Raw genomic sequence first — 20,166 nt, 5'->3', positions numbered from 1 at the left:
ACAATATGAGGTAAACTACACCTTAGTTTAAAATCGCAAATAAGGCTCATTTCACACAAACGAGTTTATTTTGCATAATACTTATATAACATATTTACATTATTAAAATTAATTAAACTTTAATGTATACTGCAATATACAGAAAGTTTCTAAACTCTATCCGATAGGTACAGCCCTTCAGTTTATAATTTATTTTTACAAAATTAAATGAAAGGATATATCAGTATTTACAACTAGATTAAGTAAACCAGTATTTTCTGATTTTATAGGCTTCTCGGTTGTTAAGTTTTTCCATAAGAAACCAATATATTTTGTACTACATTTGTAGTCTTGTATTAACCTACTTAAAGTCTATAGTTGAGCTTCCTTTGAATACTGATCACAATGTAAATACATTGAGACAGACTATATAAGTGTTGAAATATATCAGAAAACGCTCACTGAACGAAAACGCGTCATGGATATGAAAAATAAATAATGAAAATGCGTAAGTCGTAACAAAATGATAACGTTATCTGATGTTTCTTCACTCAATCCAGAAAACGCAATCAGATCAACTGCAAGTAAATATTTACGAGCGATAAATAATAGACGAGATAGGTCATTACAGGCCAAGCTTCATCTGATGACCAATTGCGTTAGTTGATGTTAGAAAAAAAACCGAGTAGGCTGGGAAAAGCTAGGGCGCAGTGTTGTTCTTCGCGTTCAATGAGGTTTCGATCCGAATTCCTTGAACGTTACTCATACGATCCTCGTATGCCTGTCAGGCGGGGCTGCGGCCAGGTCGTGGCTGGTGGTCCGAATGAGGACCGTGGACAGCTTGTCTCGGCACAGAGCGATGCCCCAGACGCACGCATACACTATTATGAGACCGGCCATTGATGCTGTTACTACAATGCTCGTGCGTCTGCCTTCAGACCAGTCTAACACTTCGTATATGAACGAGCTGCCGTTTCTGTAACAACAATTGAATTTTCAATTAGAATAAGATTACCTAATAATTTAAGTAGTGCAATCATGAATGAATTAATATTTTTAGCATCTTGGAAGTTTTATTTACTACTTATATTACGCTTGCAATCTGAATGAACCGGTTTCTGAAGTGATAATATTTTGTGTAACTCCAGCAGATTAGCAATGTCAAATGGAGTGTTGCATGATCTCTTAACAACTGTTTTAAAATCAAGCTCTGTTCTTAACTTTACCTATTCTAAGATCTATTGCCAGCCTACTCGGCAGCAGGTGAAGCATTGCCAGCATTACTCACATATCTGTCCCACCAGCCGCGTAGTATATGGCGGAGAACACCGCATACCACAGGCCCATGCCGAGCGGCTGGTACAGATGTAGGAACCGCACCGGAGTCCGTGACACTAGTACTTCCACCATCATCAAGCACGATGTGATCCCGTGCGTTGACACGTCCAGCCAGAATGCGCGGTCTGGCATCTCGTCCCGGAACTCTGGAACCAGTCATCATTGTTAGCTAGCTTCGAAGTCTCGTCATTTACTCGTAATTCAGTGTTGGAATGACGTTGGGGCATTTCTATTTAGATTTCGAAGAACTATTAATAATAATAAATGTTGTTCATGTTTTTCCTGTTCTAATGATCCAAAACTTTAAAGAATCTAAGTAAATAAGTTTCAATGCGTAAATTATTTGTGCCGAAGATTTGAACTCAGCTAGGCGTCCCACAGGGCTCAATGCTAGGTCCATTCTTATTCTAAAGGTATAGGTAGCTATTGGTCGTTAAGGATAGCTGCTGCTTGAGAGGTTTCTATCTACTTCTACCTATGTAGGTAAAGTACCTATTATTTACTGAGGTAGTCAAAGGGTCACTAATTAACAGCGAGCAGACTCATCAATTTTCTGTTGCGATTGGATCTAATTGTACCTGCATCTGACGACAGGAAACGATGACGTTAATACCTTATCATTGATACCTCTTGGCAAGCGACAGTGTGTTTTCAGGTAGGCATAGTTCTCGTTAATCTTTTTGTAGCCAGGGAACATTGCGTGAGCATCAAATGCGCGTACCTATTTGTGCTGAGAATTTAAGGGCGGACCGCCATTGAATTGTGCAAAAAACTATTTAAATATAGGTAATTATGATGATGTCCTCCTAGCCGATTATCGGCTATGGCGGCTGTTCTCATATAAGAAGATAAGCCAACTACGCAGGACATGAGTGCACAAGTATTTGCGCAGACACAGGTATTCCATCACTCTCATAGCCCGGTGGGACGGCAATCTGACACTACCGGAAAGAGATCAGGCGCAGGACCGACATTTACGTAGATGTAATAAAAAAACGTATGTAGGTAACATACCTGGATTATATAACAGCACCCAATATAGCGTGGTGATCATGATGGACAGAGTCACGGCTATGTTGAACACCACCCAGTATAAACTCGCGTACCACGGTAGCTCCTTTTCCTCTGGAAATGTATCAAAAACCAAATTAGCTTGAAATTGAACGTCAACACAGTTTCACACTTGAGATGATGAATGAGATGGGAAAACAAATGTAACGTTTGATGTAGCAAAAGTAAATTGAAATACGATGTTTATCTACAAGAGACGGCTTATAACTTAAAATTTGATTCATGGATGAGGATTTTGTGCGTTGTGGGTTATGGACATACACTTATTAAGAATCTTGGAAACAAGGCCCTTAAGGAAACAATAATTAAAAGATAAAATGTTGACATCCAAATGTATGATGATCGGCTTATACCACCTGAAACTGTAGAGCCCATACAGCCATTTTTGGTCGCAGATATGATAAAGATGTAACAAGTCGCAACAGTTTCGTAACAGGTACGACACAACGTGACTGTGTAGGGATTAGCTTTTATGTGTTGTAACGGTTCAGTAAAAATGTGACGGAAACTAGATTCAGTAACTTTGTGTGGTCGCTGTGTACTTTACAGCTTAATTTGTAACCACACATTTTAGAAACTTTGCGTTTGGTTTGTAACCAGTGTGCATTGTTCACACAATTGTGTTGTAACTGGGTAGTAACATGGTGTAGTCGATGTTCCAGAACACTTTAATACTAACTTGCATATATAAAACATGACGAGAGCCAGTTATTCTCAAACTGTCTATGTTTTCTGCCGTTATCAACCATTTAATGAAATTTAAAATGAGTAAACAACCAAAAACCTTACGTAAATTCCGATGGACTTCAACTTTTTACAGAAGAGTTAAAGAAATAAGTACGTCCCAAAATGTCTCAAGTACCTAATTGTACTCGTACACAAGTTTTTTTTTCTTATAATAATATTTTTTTCATGATGTTGCATTGTTGGTAGGGCAAATTGACGGATACCCATTTTATTGAACTTAAAACTTATTCTTTTCTAGGCCATTTACAGGAAAACAGTACGGAATTTCGTACCGAGGAGCTTAGTGGTATCGTCCCTAGTGCCAAAGTTTCAACTTTCGAGCTCCAAATCGCAGTTTTTTCTTTTTCTCGGCCAAAACAAGACGTCTTCGTCTTTAACCCAAGAACTCGGCACAAGCGATATTAATTCTGATGAACAATGCAAAAAGGCATCTTGACTTGATAAAAACTTTGGAAAACACTGTAACCAAATATTAAGAGAAACCATCTTAAAAATCTAGTAATTTTGTAACAATTTACCGTAACATGTCGACACGTGTCGACACATTATCGTAACTTTGTGACTAGTTGCGACGAGCATATTTTTCATAACAAACATCAAAAATGTTTTTTCATAGTTCATTATTTATCAATTTTATGAGTAAATCTTGCTAAAATAATTTGTATTAGGATTAAAATATTTGATTTTGTATTTAAATGGAAGCTTTTGAGCACTAGATGTGCAGCATTTTATATTTTTATTTCATTTTAACAAAAGTTTTTCTTTCGCCAGAATTATTAAAACATGATATTACGGTGGCGCGTTGGAAATATCAACATTTTCAACGAAATTACACAGTAAACTTTTTTTCCCAATAAGATTTGAGCATTATAAACCATATAATGAAAACTAAAACTTTGTTTACTTCATTATCATTATCATACTTCAACCATCATTCTGGGATTTCTTGTATTTTGTATTATTTCGTCGTTTCACTCACACACGAGCCAACGAAATTGATCGAACGAATGAATGATTGAATGATTAGTGCGAACTCTGGTTAAAATATGGTAACAATGTTACGACACGGCGGCGTAAATAAGAAACCAAATGTTACTTGTTTATTGTGTCGAGATCTTCCCCATTTTTAGTTGCAGCGACGGCGCTAACACGGAACGTCGACGAGATTATGTTTCGAGATAGATCAGTGTCGACACTAAGTGTCGAAACGGTTACGTTATGTTCGCAAAAATGGTTATATGGGAGTGCTCTACCATGAGTTTTGAATTTATTTTTGCTGGCGTAAAAATATATAAAATAAGCTATGGGTATGCATATTGACTTAGTGGCCATTAATTTAATTATCTATTGTTACTCAGAATGTTTGCAAACGTTATAAATGTTAATTGCCACTAATTATGTATTTATTTATTTCATTTTATAGGAATTGCGTTTTATGTATCTGTATAATTAAGTACCTACCTAAATACCTACTCTCTACATACATCACCTACATGCACTAAGTAGTACCTACCTATGTCAACATTTACCTGATACCCTTGCCGTTAAGGGATTTAAGGCTTTCAGAAATGTATTTCTATGGCAGACAGGGTCGGCATTGAATTTTTCATAACAGGAAGTAGGTAAGTATATTCTCTAGCATTCCCATACCTAATATTTGTTGTTAAAGAATCAAATCTGAAAAGATTTAAAAAGGGTTTGGGAATGTGACTTCCGCAGGCAAAGGTTGCAATTTATTTTCATTTTCACAATTTTTAATACCAAATTATAAAGCACCTGGCAAGAGTTTCTAGAACATTCCTCAGCAACAAGGTCAAGGTATGACATGGTAACTCGGAGGTGCATAACATCGCTTGCGAATGTTAATGGAAGTCGATCGTTGCGTCACAACACTACGTTGCGAGTATGGGGTCGTCCCACCGACGTCGACGTCGACACAGTGGAAATTACGACATCGATGAAGTGTGTCTGTTGGCTTAGTAGATAACCAACTGGTTTTATTATGGTAAGATTATTGTCACTTATAGAAAATAGACACATTCGGATTGAGAAACTTTTTTGTTGAAGCCTTTTTATTATGAAGTTACAACCACGAGTATTTAGGTATGTGAATTGAAATAAATAAGTAGATTCCTGACAATAAATGTAATCCATGATACTTAAGCGCTTTTAATGTCACCATAACTTCTTAATCGCTCTAGATTCTTTATGGAGTTAGAATACCGTGTAAGACGACTCGTGATAAGAAATTCTATTATTGTTTACTGATAAAATTGATATAAAAATATCAGTCTATGTATATAACAGGAATCATTTCCCAATAGGAAAACGATGAATAGGTAGGTATATAGGCACGTAAAAATACAAACATCAGAGTTGAGAGCTCTTTTTTGGAAAATCGGTTAAAAATAAGAAGTGCCTCTAATTAAGAGTTGTTTTTATCTTATAAGCGTAAAACGTTACACGTATTAGGTATATTGTTTATGTTATTATCTTTAATTGATCTTATGTATTGTTTATCTCTTAACTGCCGTATGACGCGAGAGGAGTGACGTTGGGAAAAGGTTAATGTGACACAAATAAACAGACGCTTACAACGACGCCAACAAAGTCTAGTTAATCTAATTTTCGAGTACGTTGACAGCCAGGTCCTACCGGTTTGTTAGTTACTAGTTCTAGCTGAAAAACAATAGGAGCAGCATGAATCACTGGATAGATTAAATATCTCTTTTATCATATTTTATCAAAACTATCTTTGCATTTTATGTATTCGTTTGTGTAAATATTTACAATCTCATCACTGTGGTGACAATAGATTACCGTTATTATAAATTAACTTTATTGAATGTTGATTTAGAAGTTTGAAAACAATGAACGGGTTTGCGTGTAACACGAACAATTGCTTTGTTTTGCAGACTTATCAAGTTGCTAATGGTTAAATAGTATGCGGATGTTATCTATCCTATATCTACAGTTGCAACTGGTTGCAGACATAACATACTTGCATCAACTTCTTTCATGTGGTAAAGGTAAAGAAGTTATTTATTTGCAAAACAGGTTTTCAGTTCAAGGGCAGCGGGAAGTGAAGTTGTAAGTCCATGAAATCAATGAATCAACAATTCTTAAAAAGGAAATAAGTTGGGCCAAGTATTAATTATACCTACTTAAATCTGGCATCTATCCTCTAGAAAATCTTAAGGGTGGTCCTGAGCTAGGTTCCCCATTCTAAGAATTTCGCATAGGTATCCATACTGTGCCTGTCAACTTCCTCATTGATGTGTCGTTGTGAAGTTGACCATCATCATCATCTTCCGAGCCTTTTCCCACGAAGTTGCCCTTTCATATTTGAAGTTGACCATGTAGGTAAGTTAAAAATACATACCTACTTATGGTTACTGGTAAATAATTACTACTGAACCTAAGTATTCAAAACCGTCACTCTCGGGTGCTGAATACTATATTCCTAGTATTGTTTTTATATCTACTCGGAACGAAGTGGAACTCGAGCGTAAAATACTAAAAGGGCTATTATTAACCCGGGTAGTACCGAACTCCACGAAATTACCATTTTTAGAAGTTTTGATTCCTAGAAGCGAACTAGTTAAGTAGTCAGAAATAGAAATATTATTACTTAAATATATTGCTAATTATAATTGAAATACCTAGTGAACTTTCCTCAAGTTAATGTGTGTAGGTTTTTCAAAACTCGTAGTAAGGCAAATTATCAAGCCTATCAGACTGGGTCAAAGTCATTGAGTAGTTTTACTTGCTAAGGAGATTGGGGCTTCCCATATGTTAAGGCATATTATGAATGAGCCATCGAAGTTTGCTAGTTTTCTTGTACCTACACAGATGAACTCATATCATAGGGTTTTGTGAATTAAAAATGAAGTTATCAACGACTAGATACAACGATATCAACATTAACGATTTGTTTGCTCCTTATGTGTTAAACAAACATAAATTGTTAGTTCGTTACCGACATACTTCGATTACAAAAAAAAACCCTTTCTTAAAGGACCAATTTGTCTGTCTATAATGGTGATTGTAAACCTCATTGTTTAATTGGTTTCATAAAGATAGTACTTAAGTAGGTACGAGTGCCTATTATACAAAAAAATTGAAAGAACCGGCGCGGGCGTGCAGATTTTCACAGGAAGTAGCTTGGTCTCAAATTCGATTCTCGATAGGAACAAGAGCCGAAGGAGGATATGAATTGTATAAACAGAAAACATCCTATACGCAATGACAATCTTAGTTGGTAAAAAAACTGTCTCATTTTCAAGACCACATCCTTAACTTCCCTGTAAAGTTCTAATAAAGACACAAATTATGTATTGTGGAAAAGAAACTCACCGTTTGGCCTGTTGCAAAGGACTGAGATAGACACTACGAGTGCACACAAAAACATGCCAACATCTAGCATGAGGCCCCAGTTTGTAAGGTAGATCAGCCAGTAGGGGTTCGGAGCTTCAACCAGCGACCAGATGAGGATCGCCAGCGCCACCCCCATCAGCAGCAGCCTGATAACCAGCATCGGAATAGGAGAATCTCCCCGTTGCCATGACGACGCGTAGAAGTCGCTTACCCTTTCGTTTGTCGACACCCATAGGGCGGAAAGGGACACACTCTTCCTATAAAATTTCACCATTTTTGATCACTTAAATTGGCACACAGTCACTTTTTATGATAGAGCAGTTCTACACATCTCCCGGCGTTTAACCGTTTTCGCAGCAGCTACGTAGGAGACTGCAAGATAAGTTCAATCACTTCTGATAATATCTATTTTGTTACCCGTATCACAACTGAAAACCATGCGGTGCCGTCTCAAGAGAGTGAGCAGGGCCGTTATCGATGCGCCGCTATCTTGGAAATAATGTAATCCTATGCTCTTTTGCACTTAGCTTTTTATTAGAGCAAATAAACAATGAGTAAATATGTTAGATAATCCTAAATGGCCGGAGAGAGAAATACAATACACTGAACGTTTTTTTTCTTTTTACTTCATGTTGGATTTTTTTATTAGAAGTTTTATAGTTTGAAATAAGTAGAGAAGTTTGGCGCGGTTTGCGTAGCGGGTGCGCGAGCGCAGCGCAGGCGCGCAGGGTCGCAGTCGCAGATGTAGACTGGTGCGGCGGCTAAGACAGCGGAGCGCGAGCTACGCCGCTTGTATACTTGCGTAAACTATAACCTCACTTATGTAATTACTGGTTTTCTAAACTCAATCTGGGTTGTGTTGTGTCAACGACGTCGTACGATCAAACTTTTGTATGTGGATTCATAATTCTGTCTCAAAAAAAAATTAAACTACTTTCGTTAATTTATGATTTCGTATATTAATGCAATGGTTTACGTGCCGTTACATTTGAAATGAAATGTTGTAAAAAAAATAACAATTGCATGTGTGTACACTGATTGAGAATTTTGAGAAGTATCTTCAGGTTAGTGACCAATGTGTCCAGTAAGATAAAAATAGACGACACCTGTAAACCTGTTCACCTTTTTTATTGGGTCCATCGTTTTTTTATGAACTTTATTTAATAATATAAATAAAGTTTTGATGGTGTAAGATTATAAGCTAAGTTGGTATTAAGAGGTATCTACTTATGTAATTAACTTGAGAGATTCTAGAGTCATCGTCCAGCTGGATGCAATAGTCTCTCGGAGCTTTCGAAACGTACGGACTACGGTCAATCAATGAATCATAAATGACTGCAACTGTGTAATTCTGCTGATTTTCCATTCACGGAAATGTCAGGTGTTATTCTAAGGTGTTAACTTGGACTTTAAGCTTATTGCAACTTTAGACAATCTATATCTAAATGTATGTAAGATCCTTTCTCGTGACTAGGGCTGCCATCCGTCCGGGTTTCCCCGGAAGTGTCCGTGGAGCATATGAAAATTAGAACTTGTTTTTTTTTACATATTATTTTCGGACACGTCCGGGAAAAAGCGGTTTTCGCCAAATATCCGGGTTTTTTGAATCTTTGTTCGGGTTTGACGAAATTCGAGATGGCCGCCGTGACGGATGGACGCACAACCTGCATCTTGGACGCAGAGGCTTGGAATTTGGAAGAAATACATTTTTTCTATATAATGACAAATCAGTAGCTGATTGAACTACAAACAACTTAGTTGAAAATATCAAAACGAACGTGTGATGGTTAGGTACAAGACAGAAAATCCATACAGATTTTTTATACAAGCCCATTCTTAATGAATCATTTATGTACCTAGTTATACTGTTATCGTCATGGCCAATATTTATGCAGTGTACAAAACACAGTCATGATGATTTGCTTGACTACTAAACATAGGTTGAAGTAAGCAACCGCTGGCAGGAGAGTTTCCAAACTGAATAGATATGCTCAGAAGTGACTCTATGATATGTTTCATTTATATAAAGATAATAACGGCTAAGTAAAATGTAACTTTCGAAACGTAGGTTGTATCGCTAAGTTAAAATTTATGCAGTTTCTTGAGTTCATAAGCAAATAAAACGTATGTAGGGGAACTGGTTTTGATGATAGGATACTTATCGAAAACTGGAGACTTCTGGTATTTTTATTTTGTGAATTGTTCTGGGTTTTCCTCAAAGGAGTTTTGGTCTGCAGGTCATCTGTTTTTAAATATGTTTGTTTATACTTACGATATAAGAGCATCAAATTCGTTAGTCATTGTTCAGAATTTTTAATAAGATTTCAATTATAACTTCCCGAGTTTTTTTGCGGAGCTTCAGAACCGTCAATGAGACATGTTGAATGACATTGACGGTATCGTCACCATAAAAACTCTTTGAAACAATGGCACAAAAAAGTTACGTACTTGCTTAGAGTACACACTTGGTACACAGGTGTCTGGTAATCAATAGGAAAAGCACGGTCGAATATTGAACACATGTAGGTATTAAAGTCTTATTAGGTCAGAGTTGGTTAAGACAGCCTGGATTTTGAAGCCATTAGCGAAGGATATCATAAGCAGAAAATCGCATTCTATTGGACATATGTGAGAAAATTAATCAATGTACAAATTATACGTAGGTTTTGCCTGAGAAACTAGAATTAGTACTTAAGTTTGCTTGAAGAGAGAATTGGCCTTCAGTTCATGCAGTGAGCAAATACTTACTTAGTGCAAACTACAAGTGGGTTATTTATTCATTAATTAGAAAACTCTAATTGAAATGAATTGAAGGACGGCTCAAGATCTGACATAATATGAACCTACTTAGGTATTAAGACCTCATCGGAATAGTAGGATGAAATAAAAAACTTAAGTTTTTATTATATGTGTGTATTTTTATGTATTCGCTTACAATAAATAATAACAAAGTTAAATGCAGTTTATGTTATTACACTCGTAGGTACATCGAATCAATAGAAATGTCATGTCGACGAACACACATTCGTCCCTCACTGATTGCAACAATAATTACATAATGTATGGTTGCGTGTCTAGTCTGCACGTGGAAAAACTAGTTTTATGGTTCAAAGGTCCTCTCTAGTTTTTTATACTGAAAGGTCATCGTTGCAAGATTCCTAAAACTTAACACACACACATAAAATTACTTCACAGAAGTCCTATAAGATATTAATCGTACAAAAAGAACAATCTAAACACATCAGCACTCACTTGATATCTAATTCTTTCACTACACAATAAACTAGAACAAATAAATTAAATAAATACATAGCTTCTTTAATGATCATGTAACGCTAACACATTGCGTGAATACCTTAATATAAATATTGCTGCATTTTATTATAACTCCCATCCCATACATTAAACATCTTTGCCACTGGGGAAATACAGAATTCCACTTAGAAAAACATAAATGACGTTAATGGAATTCCAGATACACTATAACAATATCAATCAGAAAAAGAGACGGATAATTTTGATACGACTCTCGCGATTATAGCGACATGGGTAGTCGTCCTAATATTCCAACGATACAGGCTTGTTTTCTTCCTTTATGCGTTTATTCTCCCTGGTTGTCGTAATGGCATGCCTTCGTCAACATGCACAGTGACAGCATGATGCACGCAGCGCTTAGCCACCAAGTCACGAGCCACCGTTAACCCCAGGGTCAGCAGATGCAGAGCAACCAAAAGAAGACCGGTGACCAAAACAACCAGGATAGTCGTGCCCGGTGCAGACCAGTTCACCACAGGGTAGATGTAGGCGTTACCTTTCCTGGAACAAAACGTTTTCACGTTTTAAGAAGAGTAAAAAAATAGAAAGGTCTTGTATTAGCTCCTTGAGGCACTCCAATAGTGACACCTACTTTTATTTATTTACTCTACGCTAAGCATTCTTAAAGTATGTTGTGTAATCTACTTAAATGTTTTAAGATCTTATATATCTCGAAGATTGATATTATTATGAAATATTAGGGTTCTAAAATTCTTGATGCATATGACCAAAAGCTTATTGATTTCACATATTAACATCGTATGTGATACTTTGTATGCTTGTTATAAAAATACTAAATACTTATGAATGGTCTGGGATGTAAATAACCGCCCTTGGCATCAATACCCACTAATTCAGGCAGGTACAAACAAATATTACATACACGTGTTTCCTTGCATGTTCGGTAAAATCTCCTAATCGCAACAAGGCTTTAGTTTAGGTATTCTAAGCGCTGCATAAAAGATGTAATCTTGAAACACAAAAGAAGTATTATGTGACATGAAAGTTATGTTTCAAAGAGCTCTTGTGTAAACCATTGCAGTAAAAGAATCATGGTTAGGTAAACAAAACATAGTCATGAATGGATGTTAACTGTTTTGATTCCATGTTCATCGAATGAGGTGATCTGTGAGAAAACTTAACAAACATAGTTTTATTTTAATAATAAAATTCCATATAATCGGAATTCCTGTCGAGCTTGCATGCAGTTAATCCACTATTCTTTCTACTTTATGTGCATTTATATATTTTTTCTAATGGAAGGGTTCGCAATTGCATCACTTCACAATTTCATTCGCATCTGATATTGATCACATAACATCTATTATAATCATATTTTTTATTTGAAGATAAAGGGAGCCTATGTATGATGATTCTGTTTTTCTGGTCAAACGATGGTCAATCAATTCTAAAGATGAACTGCATAAACTTTTGAATGATCCGAACTGTATGAATCTTTGAAATAATGTTTCTATAAACATCGCAGGAAAGTTCATTTGGGACCAGTTTTTGAAGTATGTAGTATGACGTATTTAGTAAAATCGAGAGGATGTTACATAAAAACTACTTTAAAGAAATTAATAAGATAGTTGTCTATCCGACTAAGATTGTGCGTTATACTAACTGCTTTTTAGACGTATAAACACAAAATACATCTTGCTATAAAATCTGCTTTTGTAAATTAACGTCACATCTAGCATGTTCTCGGAAGAAATACCTTGTGAGAAGGTAAGCAAGTTTTCGCCAAGCTACGAGTAGGTTACAGTTAGGATTATTAAAAGAGTACACTTACTGGTCTGTGCCACCAGCGAAGTGGTAGATGACGCTGAACAGCATATACACGGTGCCAAAGACGAGAGGAAGGTAGATGTGCAGCAGACGGCCAGGGTGCGCGCTGCTGATGAGCAGGCACAGCACCACTAACGAGTTCAGGCCGTGCACAGCTACATCTAAACCGTGGTTCAGCTCTTCTTCGATGCCAGCTGAAAGTAATGTATTGGGGATGTTAAGTTTACTGTACCTACTGCATGAATTACTGATGATGAATTACTGACAGATTACTGAAATATCATATGTAAACGAAGCTTTTAATCGTTCAATGATACGACAAATGAAAGGAAGAGAAGAATAGATAGGTACAAACAATATGACTTTTTACTGCAAGAAAATTGGCCTATTCTTAGCTCAGTATTTTGTTTCATTGGAAACATTTTGCCCCAGAAATGAAATTTTTGATGAACTAAGAAAAATATAGCAAAGCACACTATCGGGTTTTGCTTGCTTAAAGAAATACTTGGACGTCAACGCACCTAGCTGAAGTTAAGAAATTATTTTTGATCCAAATGGTCTCACCTTCGTAAAGTACAGTCCAGTAGAATATGGTAATCATGAAGGCAATGGGCACGGCGATGTTGAACAGCGCCCAGTAGATCTTCACGTACCATGGCAGCTGGAACTCGGTGCCTGAAGCATTTTATACGCAAATTATACCATTGAAGACAATAATCAATTCGCATAGGCGTTATAACAAGAAACTGACAATCTTATAACTGCTGTAGGTAAGTACCTAGCTATGCAGACGCATTTTCGAGTATAGGATAAATCTTGAATTTGTTTAATTTTGATTCCTTGAATTATGGTTTTCCGACGACGTAATTGCAAAAAAAAAAAACTACTTTCGAGACAGGTCCACCGGTACCGGGATCAATGACATCGGAGTTAAATTGAACTTCGGATACAAATAGATCCTTGAACAAGTGATTGTTATAATATGGTTACTTTGATACTAAAATAAGGCAAACCAAGTAGGCCATTGTCCACCTGCACCACGGTATGATTAGGCACAAATTTTAGTCTGATAACAGAAAACTTGGAGATAATTTTACACACATACTATATATTGATAAATCTTTACACATAGGTACCTATGATCCTTATTATGTAACATTCTTACGGGCTACGAAACTAAATTAATGTAATATTAAATAGCAACAAGAGTATTAGGATAGTGAGACATAAAACTTACTTACTTATTGGTCCGTAGAGGTAACAGCGCGCTGACACCAAAGTAGCGAATCCAGTCACAAGGAGGATGCTCGTCAAGCCCCAATGCGTCAGGTAAATGAACCAGTACGCCACTTTACCATTCAAAATGTATATTATTATTGACGATAACACTATTCCTATCGATGTGAGGAACAGCAGTGCCCGCCAAATTAGAAGCGGCACGGCCGACCGCGTCGTCTGCCAACAACTCAGATAGAAGTCAGTCGGCTTATGATGCTCCAAAGTGAGCATACTAGTCTTCACCTCTTGTCTAAAATAAGTCTTTACGCCACTCATTTTGGTGTTGTTGTAGTAACAGTTTCACAGCGCTGCCAAACCTATCGATAAGACGGAACTGATAATCGATACCGTGAAGTTGGTTATCGATGACTCACTAACATTATCTAAATGCGGTGCCAAAATATACGTTATCTTAGTACGTACGATCACTGATTTAAGCGTGTATAATTTGGGTGTGAACCGAACATTCATTTGCAAACATATGACTAACATTGAATTGATAATTGAAATTGAATACGAAGGGCATTTGACCTCTAAGACTTTCCTCCAGATAAGAAATAATGGACACAGTTTCATTTTTCCTTCCTGATGTAAAAAACCCACGAAAAACCAAGTAACTGTAAACAATCGTTGACTGATTTTATTTTAGAGTAAGACATACTTGTCCAGGACATCCCATAAGAGTAGGTGGGCTTTTTGTTCGTTCTGAAGAAAAGGTGATAATTTCAGTTGTTTCATAACTGACGAAAAATTCTGATAGCTCTTAAATGTTTTTTAATTAGTAAGGGTGTTATTTTTAGGAATAGTCGGGAAGAAAATAAGCAAAGCCATTCAATCATTTATTCCGGCGGCAGTATATACAAATGCCTTCTTAAAGCTATTAGGTAGCACAAACCAACAACATTACTAACTCAAGCTAGTGATGAGCGTTTCATATTTATGTCAATTTATTTATTTTTGGGACTAAGTCGTCCAAAAACGCTACATTCATTTATTAATCTCATATTATTCCAGATGCAGGGATTGTTTGCAATACCTGGTTTTGCCTTTTTGGAAGGTCCAGGCTTGGCTTCAAACAGCTTATTGTCTATCTTAAGTAATTGCTGGACATCCCATTACTTTGTCCGTTGGATATGGGTATGACTGTGGTGTCTCTATACTTCTTGGTGAGGGCGTCCCGGCCCACAGTCATGGCGGTAACGATCAAGTGTATCACAATGATCAGGATAGCTGTTCCCACGACCATTAACACAGTCTCACCGGGTTTCGACCAGTCCAGCATCGGGTAGATCCAATTTGTGCCGAATCTGGACAGAACAAATACAATTTTAGTTTTAAGTTGAAGGGTCAGAATGAGAGTTAGGTAAAGTCTGCTATGGCCAAAGGGTTGCGAATAACGTTGATTTAAATCTTGGTTTAATAGAGTATAATATCCCAAAATGAATTTTACAAGACCTGATAAAATGAATTTAAAAATATGTATTCCATAGCAACGTTTGTAGTCAAAGCCCTTTAACATCTTAAATATACTCACGGACTCAATCCTCCGGCGAAGTAGTAGATAATACTGAAGATCATGTAGATGATGCCGAACAGCACCGGGATGTAGAAGTGCATCAGCCTGTGGGGGTGACGTGACGTCGCCAGGAGGAAGAACATCAGCACTGAGTTGATACCGTGGATGAACACGTCCAGAACTTTATTCATGGCGTAGTCACCTTCCACTGGAATGGCAGACAAAGACGATTCAGTAAAAACCAATTCACGACAGCAATGTTGTAAGACGGGAGAAGAATGCACAGATAACTTTGAATTTATGAAGTTAGCCATTTGATGAATCTTGCATAAGCAAATTCAAAGGGCTTAGTTCAAATATTCCCATCTCATCATGTTCAACCATCCAATTTGGGACACAAAAAGCTTCTCAGCTAGATAAGTACGAAAAAATGTGCAAGGGTTCAAATTGTTATGGCACAATCATTAATAAGATAATAATATGAAGATCTAATTGTAATGAAACTTGCTATGTGTCTGCTATAGAAAAACCTCGTCGTTGTAGAGAATGCATGTGAATATTTGAATTGACTTACCAACATCGGTGAGCAAGGACCAGTAGAATACCGTGATGAAGAAAGCTATAGTGATGGCAGTATTGTAGCATAGCCAGTAACACTTCACGAGCGTAGGTGGGGTTGAATCTGAAATTATTGCTAAGTATGAGAAATTGAATTACATAAGTACATATATCAAAACTTAAGAATGGATAAAGTGAGTAATGATTTCATTGTAGAATGTCAAAGTAGCACCAGTTCCAGAAAAGATTATGGATGCAGAGGAAGACCGAAAAAAGATAGAAAGGATGTCATGATTAATAAGGGACCGAATGTTGGTATAAAAACTGAGAGAGAGAGAAAGAAATGGGAGCGGAAAACTTATGAGCCGACTCCAAATAAAATTGGGAACAAGTCAGAAGAAGAACATCAAAGCTTAGAACGGAAAGGCTAGGAAGAATTTATGACTGTTTCATGCTTTTGGTACACCATTAAAACATAAACTTTTTGTACCACACTATTGAATTAGGGAAACCTGTAACGATAGTGATGATGTTGTTGAACAAATAAATAAATAAATAAATTAATAATAGAATAGAATAGAATAGAATATCATTTATTTGCATAAAACATGGTATACAAGATGGTAAGTTAAAATATAATTGAACATACATGTTTTGCTCAATACATAAGCGTGCAAATTTTACATGCATAACAATACAATAATAAGTTATCTAATCTTATGCTCTAGGAATTCCTTGACACTGTAAAAGCTATTAGTAGACAACCATTTATATAATTTGATTTTGAATAATCTTATATTTAACATCTTGAATTCATTTGGAATTTTATTATACACGCGGACACACATAAACATGCAATTTTTATTGTATTTTGCAAGTCTTGGCAAAACATCTAATGTGAGCCTGTAAGGGTCGCGACGGCTTCGAGAATGAATATCGCTGGCTCTAGTGAACAGCTCTATATGTCTTCGGACAAACAAACAAATTTCTAAAATATAAAGGGACGGCAACGGTAACAAATCAAGTTTTTTAAATATCGGCCTACAAGAGTCGTCAGGTTGAAGCCCATATATTGCTCTAATGCATTTTTTTTGAGCGACAAACGCTCTATTTTGATCAGTGCTATTACCCCATATAATTAAGCCATAACGTAGCACCGATTCCACATATGCATGATACGCAGTAATTGACGTTTTAATGTTCGTTACGTTTTGATCTGTTTTAGTGCATATACAAACTTATTAATTCTTTTGGAAACTGTATCAACATGTGCTTTCCAGTTGATGTCTTGATCCAAAATTACACCAAGAAATTTCGTTTGTGTTACCTCGTGTAATCTATGTATATTCATTTTAATATTAGATTTCGCATTTGATTTATTAAATTGTATATAAACGGACTTCTTTAAATTAATAGATAGGTTATTTTGTTTTAGCCATTCAATTAAACTCTCAACTACGTTATTAATTACAGTTTCGTGGTCGGCAATTGTATTGTTTCTTTTATCAGATGTCACAATAATAGATATGTCATCGGCGAATAAAATACATTTATGATTAGTTATGTCAATTATCGAATTTATATATAATAGGAATAGAATAGGGCCTAAAACACTTCCCTGTGGGACGCCATATTTATTATAACTGATTTCAGAATAGTGTAATGTCAGATCATTATTATTATCCATTCTTGTAATGGCCACACATTGTCGTCTATTATTTAGATAAGACGATATCCATTGAAGTGAAATGCCTCTTATGCCAATTGATTCCAATTTCTGCAGCAATAAGTCATGAGAAACTAGATCGAAGGCCTTAGATAAATCAAAGAACAGTCCTGTCGTGTAATGATTATGATTAATATTCGTTAATATTATTTTTATTACATTGTAAATCGCTAACGTTGTGGATTTATTTTTTTGAAAGCCAAACTGTTCCTTCTTTATAATATTAAATTTATTACAGAATTCTATTAATCTTTTATACATACATTTTTCAAATATTTTCGATATAATAGGTATTAAGGTTATTGGACGGTAGTTATTAACGTCTGACTTCTCTCCGTTTTTATAAAGAGGCTTAACAATTGACAGCTTCAGAGCTTAATATTATATTCAAAAATAGGACATCTAAGATAAAAGTATTTGTGTTGTTAATCGCCTTTGATACAATTTTTGGATTGTGTGACTATGCGATAACGTAATCAGACCTATCAACGTATTTTCATAATTCTAGTCTTCCGCGATAGATAGATATAATTAGCTGTCAGGTTAGAAGTAAATACAAAACATTAAGATCTATTAAATTACGGGGTTTCGTGAGTAATTGAAACCTATCTAACATACTAGTAAAATTCATGAAATACTTCGAATTTTTAAAACTCTTTACAGAGGACGTTTGGCATAACTTAAACTTAGCTCAAGAGCATGCACATAAGAGCTACGATATCACAAAGTAAATATTTTTACGGAAATAAATCCTTATAAGTACGACGGCCAATGCAATATTAATATTAGCATTAGCTCGTCTTTGAAAAACATTTCTGTGATCCTGATACCTAGAGGCATTCAGACCACCACACAATAAGTAAGCTGAACAATACCTATATGACATACCATATGACACCGGCGGTTATTGCATTCGGCGCTTGATCAATAGTCATTAGTCATAATGAACTTTGATTAATTGTACATTATCGGCTCATGTAATAATCCGCGTAATCTTTAGTAATGTTTAGAAATATGCCAAAAATTATATTATCAACTTGTATGAATCATCAAAAATAATTGCGGTAGTAATTATATAAATACGTGATCTGTTGCTCAGTTAATTTTGTATTGGTGACGAAGATACCTAGGTGAAGGTAATTAGATTTTTAGAAATGTATAATGAGTCACCAGGAAATTCCATTAAATATATCTTCGAAACATGATTCTTCCAAATTCGCTTTAACAGTGACGATTACAACTGGATGATTATTTACTTCTATATTCTTAGTCAAACATATTGGCTATAGTAAATTCTAACCTACTAGCATTATAAATGCGAAAGTTCATAAGGTGGCATGGATGTTTGCTTCAGAAGCTTCCGAATGTATTTTAATGAAACTTTTCAATTCTAATTAGATATCAGAATATCATCTAGGCTACTTTTTATCCCGGCGTGGGACTTGGCTCCTGCGGACAACGGGTGAAAGAAGTTAGTATTTGAATGACTTGTACAATGTAAATACAGTCATTGTAAAGTTTGGTAGGGTTTGACCAAAATATGATTTAGGTTTTGTATACTCTACCGGTTTCGGTCATTAGGTACGACATCCACAAAACAAATATTCATTGCAGACAAAAATTGAGGGAATTTATTCGTTTGCACTTTGCTTTATGATTTCCTCCGATTGGTTGGAGTGTAGCAAGGGGTGTGCAAGGCTTTTGGGACTTAGAAAATTTTTCATAAAAAATGAAAATTTCTGAAAATGTCTAGTTTTTCATATCTATCGTATAGAATACCTAAAAATAAGACGAAAACCATCTGGGCACTTTTTGTCTAGGCCCAAGGAGCCCCGCGTAGCGGGTTAATTTTTTTTAAACCACCCAGAAGTAGGAGCCCCGCGCAGCGGGGCTCCGTCGACTTTGCCTTTGTTTACAATGACCTTCAGTGCTCATTTTCAGGTGAACCGTTGGTCCCAAAAGCCTTGCACACCCTTTGCTACACACTAACCGCATGTCTACGAATCTAGAAAACGGCTTGGAATAGTAATAAAGACTTTAGACTTACCTTCTCCTTTGATGAGCTCTGCAAGGGAGACACTGAACGCCAGTATAGATGCCACAGTGTTTACAAGTAAACCCCAATGTGTCATGAAAATGAACCAGTGGCCTGCGCCCATGTCGGATCCCATGATCACTAACGAGGAAATCACAGTACCCACACAGCCTATCATTATTAAAGCCCTGATCAATAGTAAAGGCCATACGGACCGGTTCCTTTGCCAACAGCTTATACAGAAATCTGACGGATCTTCGTAGTCCAACGAACACATTCGAAGTTGGCACTCCCTTTTGAAATACTTTTTCACGCTTCCCCCCATTTTTGCAAGCACTATTTACTTAAAGTAATATTATCGAGAGTGACGAGCGAGCGTGTCGGGCCCTGACTGCGAACCGACTCTGTTATCTCTGATTAGACGGTGATTGTGTGCCT

The 20,166-nt window shown here is 36.3% G+C and overlaps 3 protein-coding genes across 3 annotated transcripts; all 3 read right to left on the bottom strand.

The window, feature by feature from the left end:
• Nucleotides 1-52: 52 nt before the first annotated feature.
• LOC110378570 (protein rolling stone) lies at nt 53-8,352 on the bottom strand. The gene is made up of 4 exons (XM_021337892.3): nt 7,492-8,352; nt 2,332-2,442; nt 1,268-1,463; nt 53-955 (listed from the first exon to the last, which is right to left on the bottom strand). Exons 1-4 carry the CDS (start codon nt 7,784-7,786, stop codon nt 742-744), a joined length of 816 nt encoding a protein of 271 aa, XP_021193567.3. The 5' UTR covers nt 7,787-8,352; the 3' UTR covers nt 53-741.
• Nucleotides 8,353-10,409: 2,057 nt separating this feature from the next.
• On the bottom strand, nt 10,410-14,299 carry LOC110378543 (protein rolling stone). Its single transcript, XM_049836590.2, has 4 exons — nt 13,857-14,299; nt 13,180-13,290; nt 12,620-12,809; nt 10,410-11,328 (listed from the first exon to the last, which is right to left on the bottom strand). The coding sequence occupies exons 1-4, from the start codon at nt 14,167-14,169 to the stop codon at nt 11,106-11,108; spliced, it is 837 nt and encodes a 278-aa protein (XP_049692547.2). The 5' UTR covers nt 14,170-14,299; the 3' UTR covers nt 10,410-11,105.
• A 407-nt stretch (nt 14,300-14,706) lies between these two features.
• LOC110378572 (protein rolling stone) lies at nt 14,707-20,144 on the bottom strand. Its single transcript, XM_021337895.3, has 4 exons — nt 19,741-20,144; nt 15,984-16,091; nt 15,428-15,617; nt 14,707-15,200 (listed from the first exon to the last, which is right to left on the bottom strand). Exons 1-4 carry the CDS (start codon nt 20,051-20,053, stop codon nt 14,981-14,983), a joined length of 831 nt encoding a protein of 276 aa, XP_021193570.3. The 5' UTR covers nt 20,054-20,144; the 3' UTR covers nt 14,707-14,980.
• Between the last annotated feature and the right edge of the window lie 22 nt (nt 20,145-20,166).

The sequence above is a fragment of the Helicoverpa armigera genome, chromosome 3 (assembly GCF_030705265.1).
Source record: "Helicoverpa armigera isolate CAAS_96S chromosome 3, ASM3070526v1, whole genome shotgun sequence".
Lineage (NCBI taxonomy): Eukaryota > Metazoa > Arthropoda > Insecta > Lepidoptera > Noctuidae > Helicoverpa > Helicoverpa armigera.
Note: the sequence above shows the minus strand (reverse complement) of the source record. Positions and strands in the feature narration are given on the sequence as shown.

Bases quoted from the DNA above. Each gene is read 5' to 3' on its own strand.
- LOC110378570 (XM_021337892.3), bottom strand. From the start codon at position 7,786: ATGGTGAAATTTTATAGGAAGAGTGTGTCCCTTTCCGCCCTATGGGTG. The intron at 1,464-2,331 runs GTATGTTACCTA...GACTGGTTCCAG, and splicing joins GGTGCTGTTATATAATCCAG to AGTTCCGGGACGAGATGCCA. The intron at 956-1,267 runs GTGAGTAATGCT...TTGTTGTTACAG, and splicing joins GCGGCTGGTGGGACAGATAT to AAACGGCAGCTCGTTCATAT.
- LOC110378543 (XM_049836590.2), bottom strand. From the start codon at position 14,169: ATGAGTGGCGTAAAGACTTATTTTAGACAAGAGGTGAAGACTAGTATG. The intron at 13,291-13,856 runs GTAAGTAAGTTT...AAAATGCTTCAG, and splicing joins TTACCTCTACGGACCAATAA to GCACCGAGTTCCAGCTGCCA. The intron at 11,329-12,619 runs GTAAGTGTACTC...GTTTTGTTCCAG, and splicing joins TTCGCTGGTGGCACAGACCA to GAAAGGTAACGCCTACATCT.
- LOC110378572 (XM_021337895.3), bottom strand. From the start codon at position 20,053: ATGGGGGGAAGCGTGAAAAAGTATTTCAAAAGGGAGTGCCAACTTCGA. The intron at 15,618-15,983 runs GTAAGTCAATTC...CTGCCATTCCAG, and splicing joins GTCCTTGCTCACCGATGTTG to TGGAAGGTGACTACGCCATG. The intron at 15,201-15,427 runs GTGAGTATATTT...TGTTCTGTCCAG, and splicing joins TTCGCCGGAGGATTGAGTCC to ATTCGGCACAAATTGGATCT.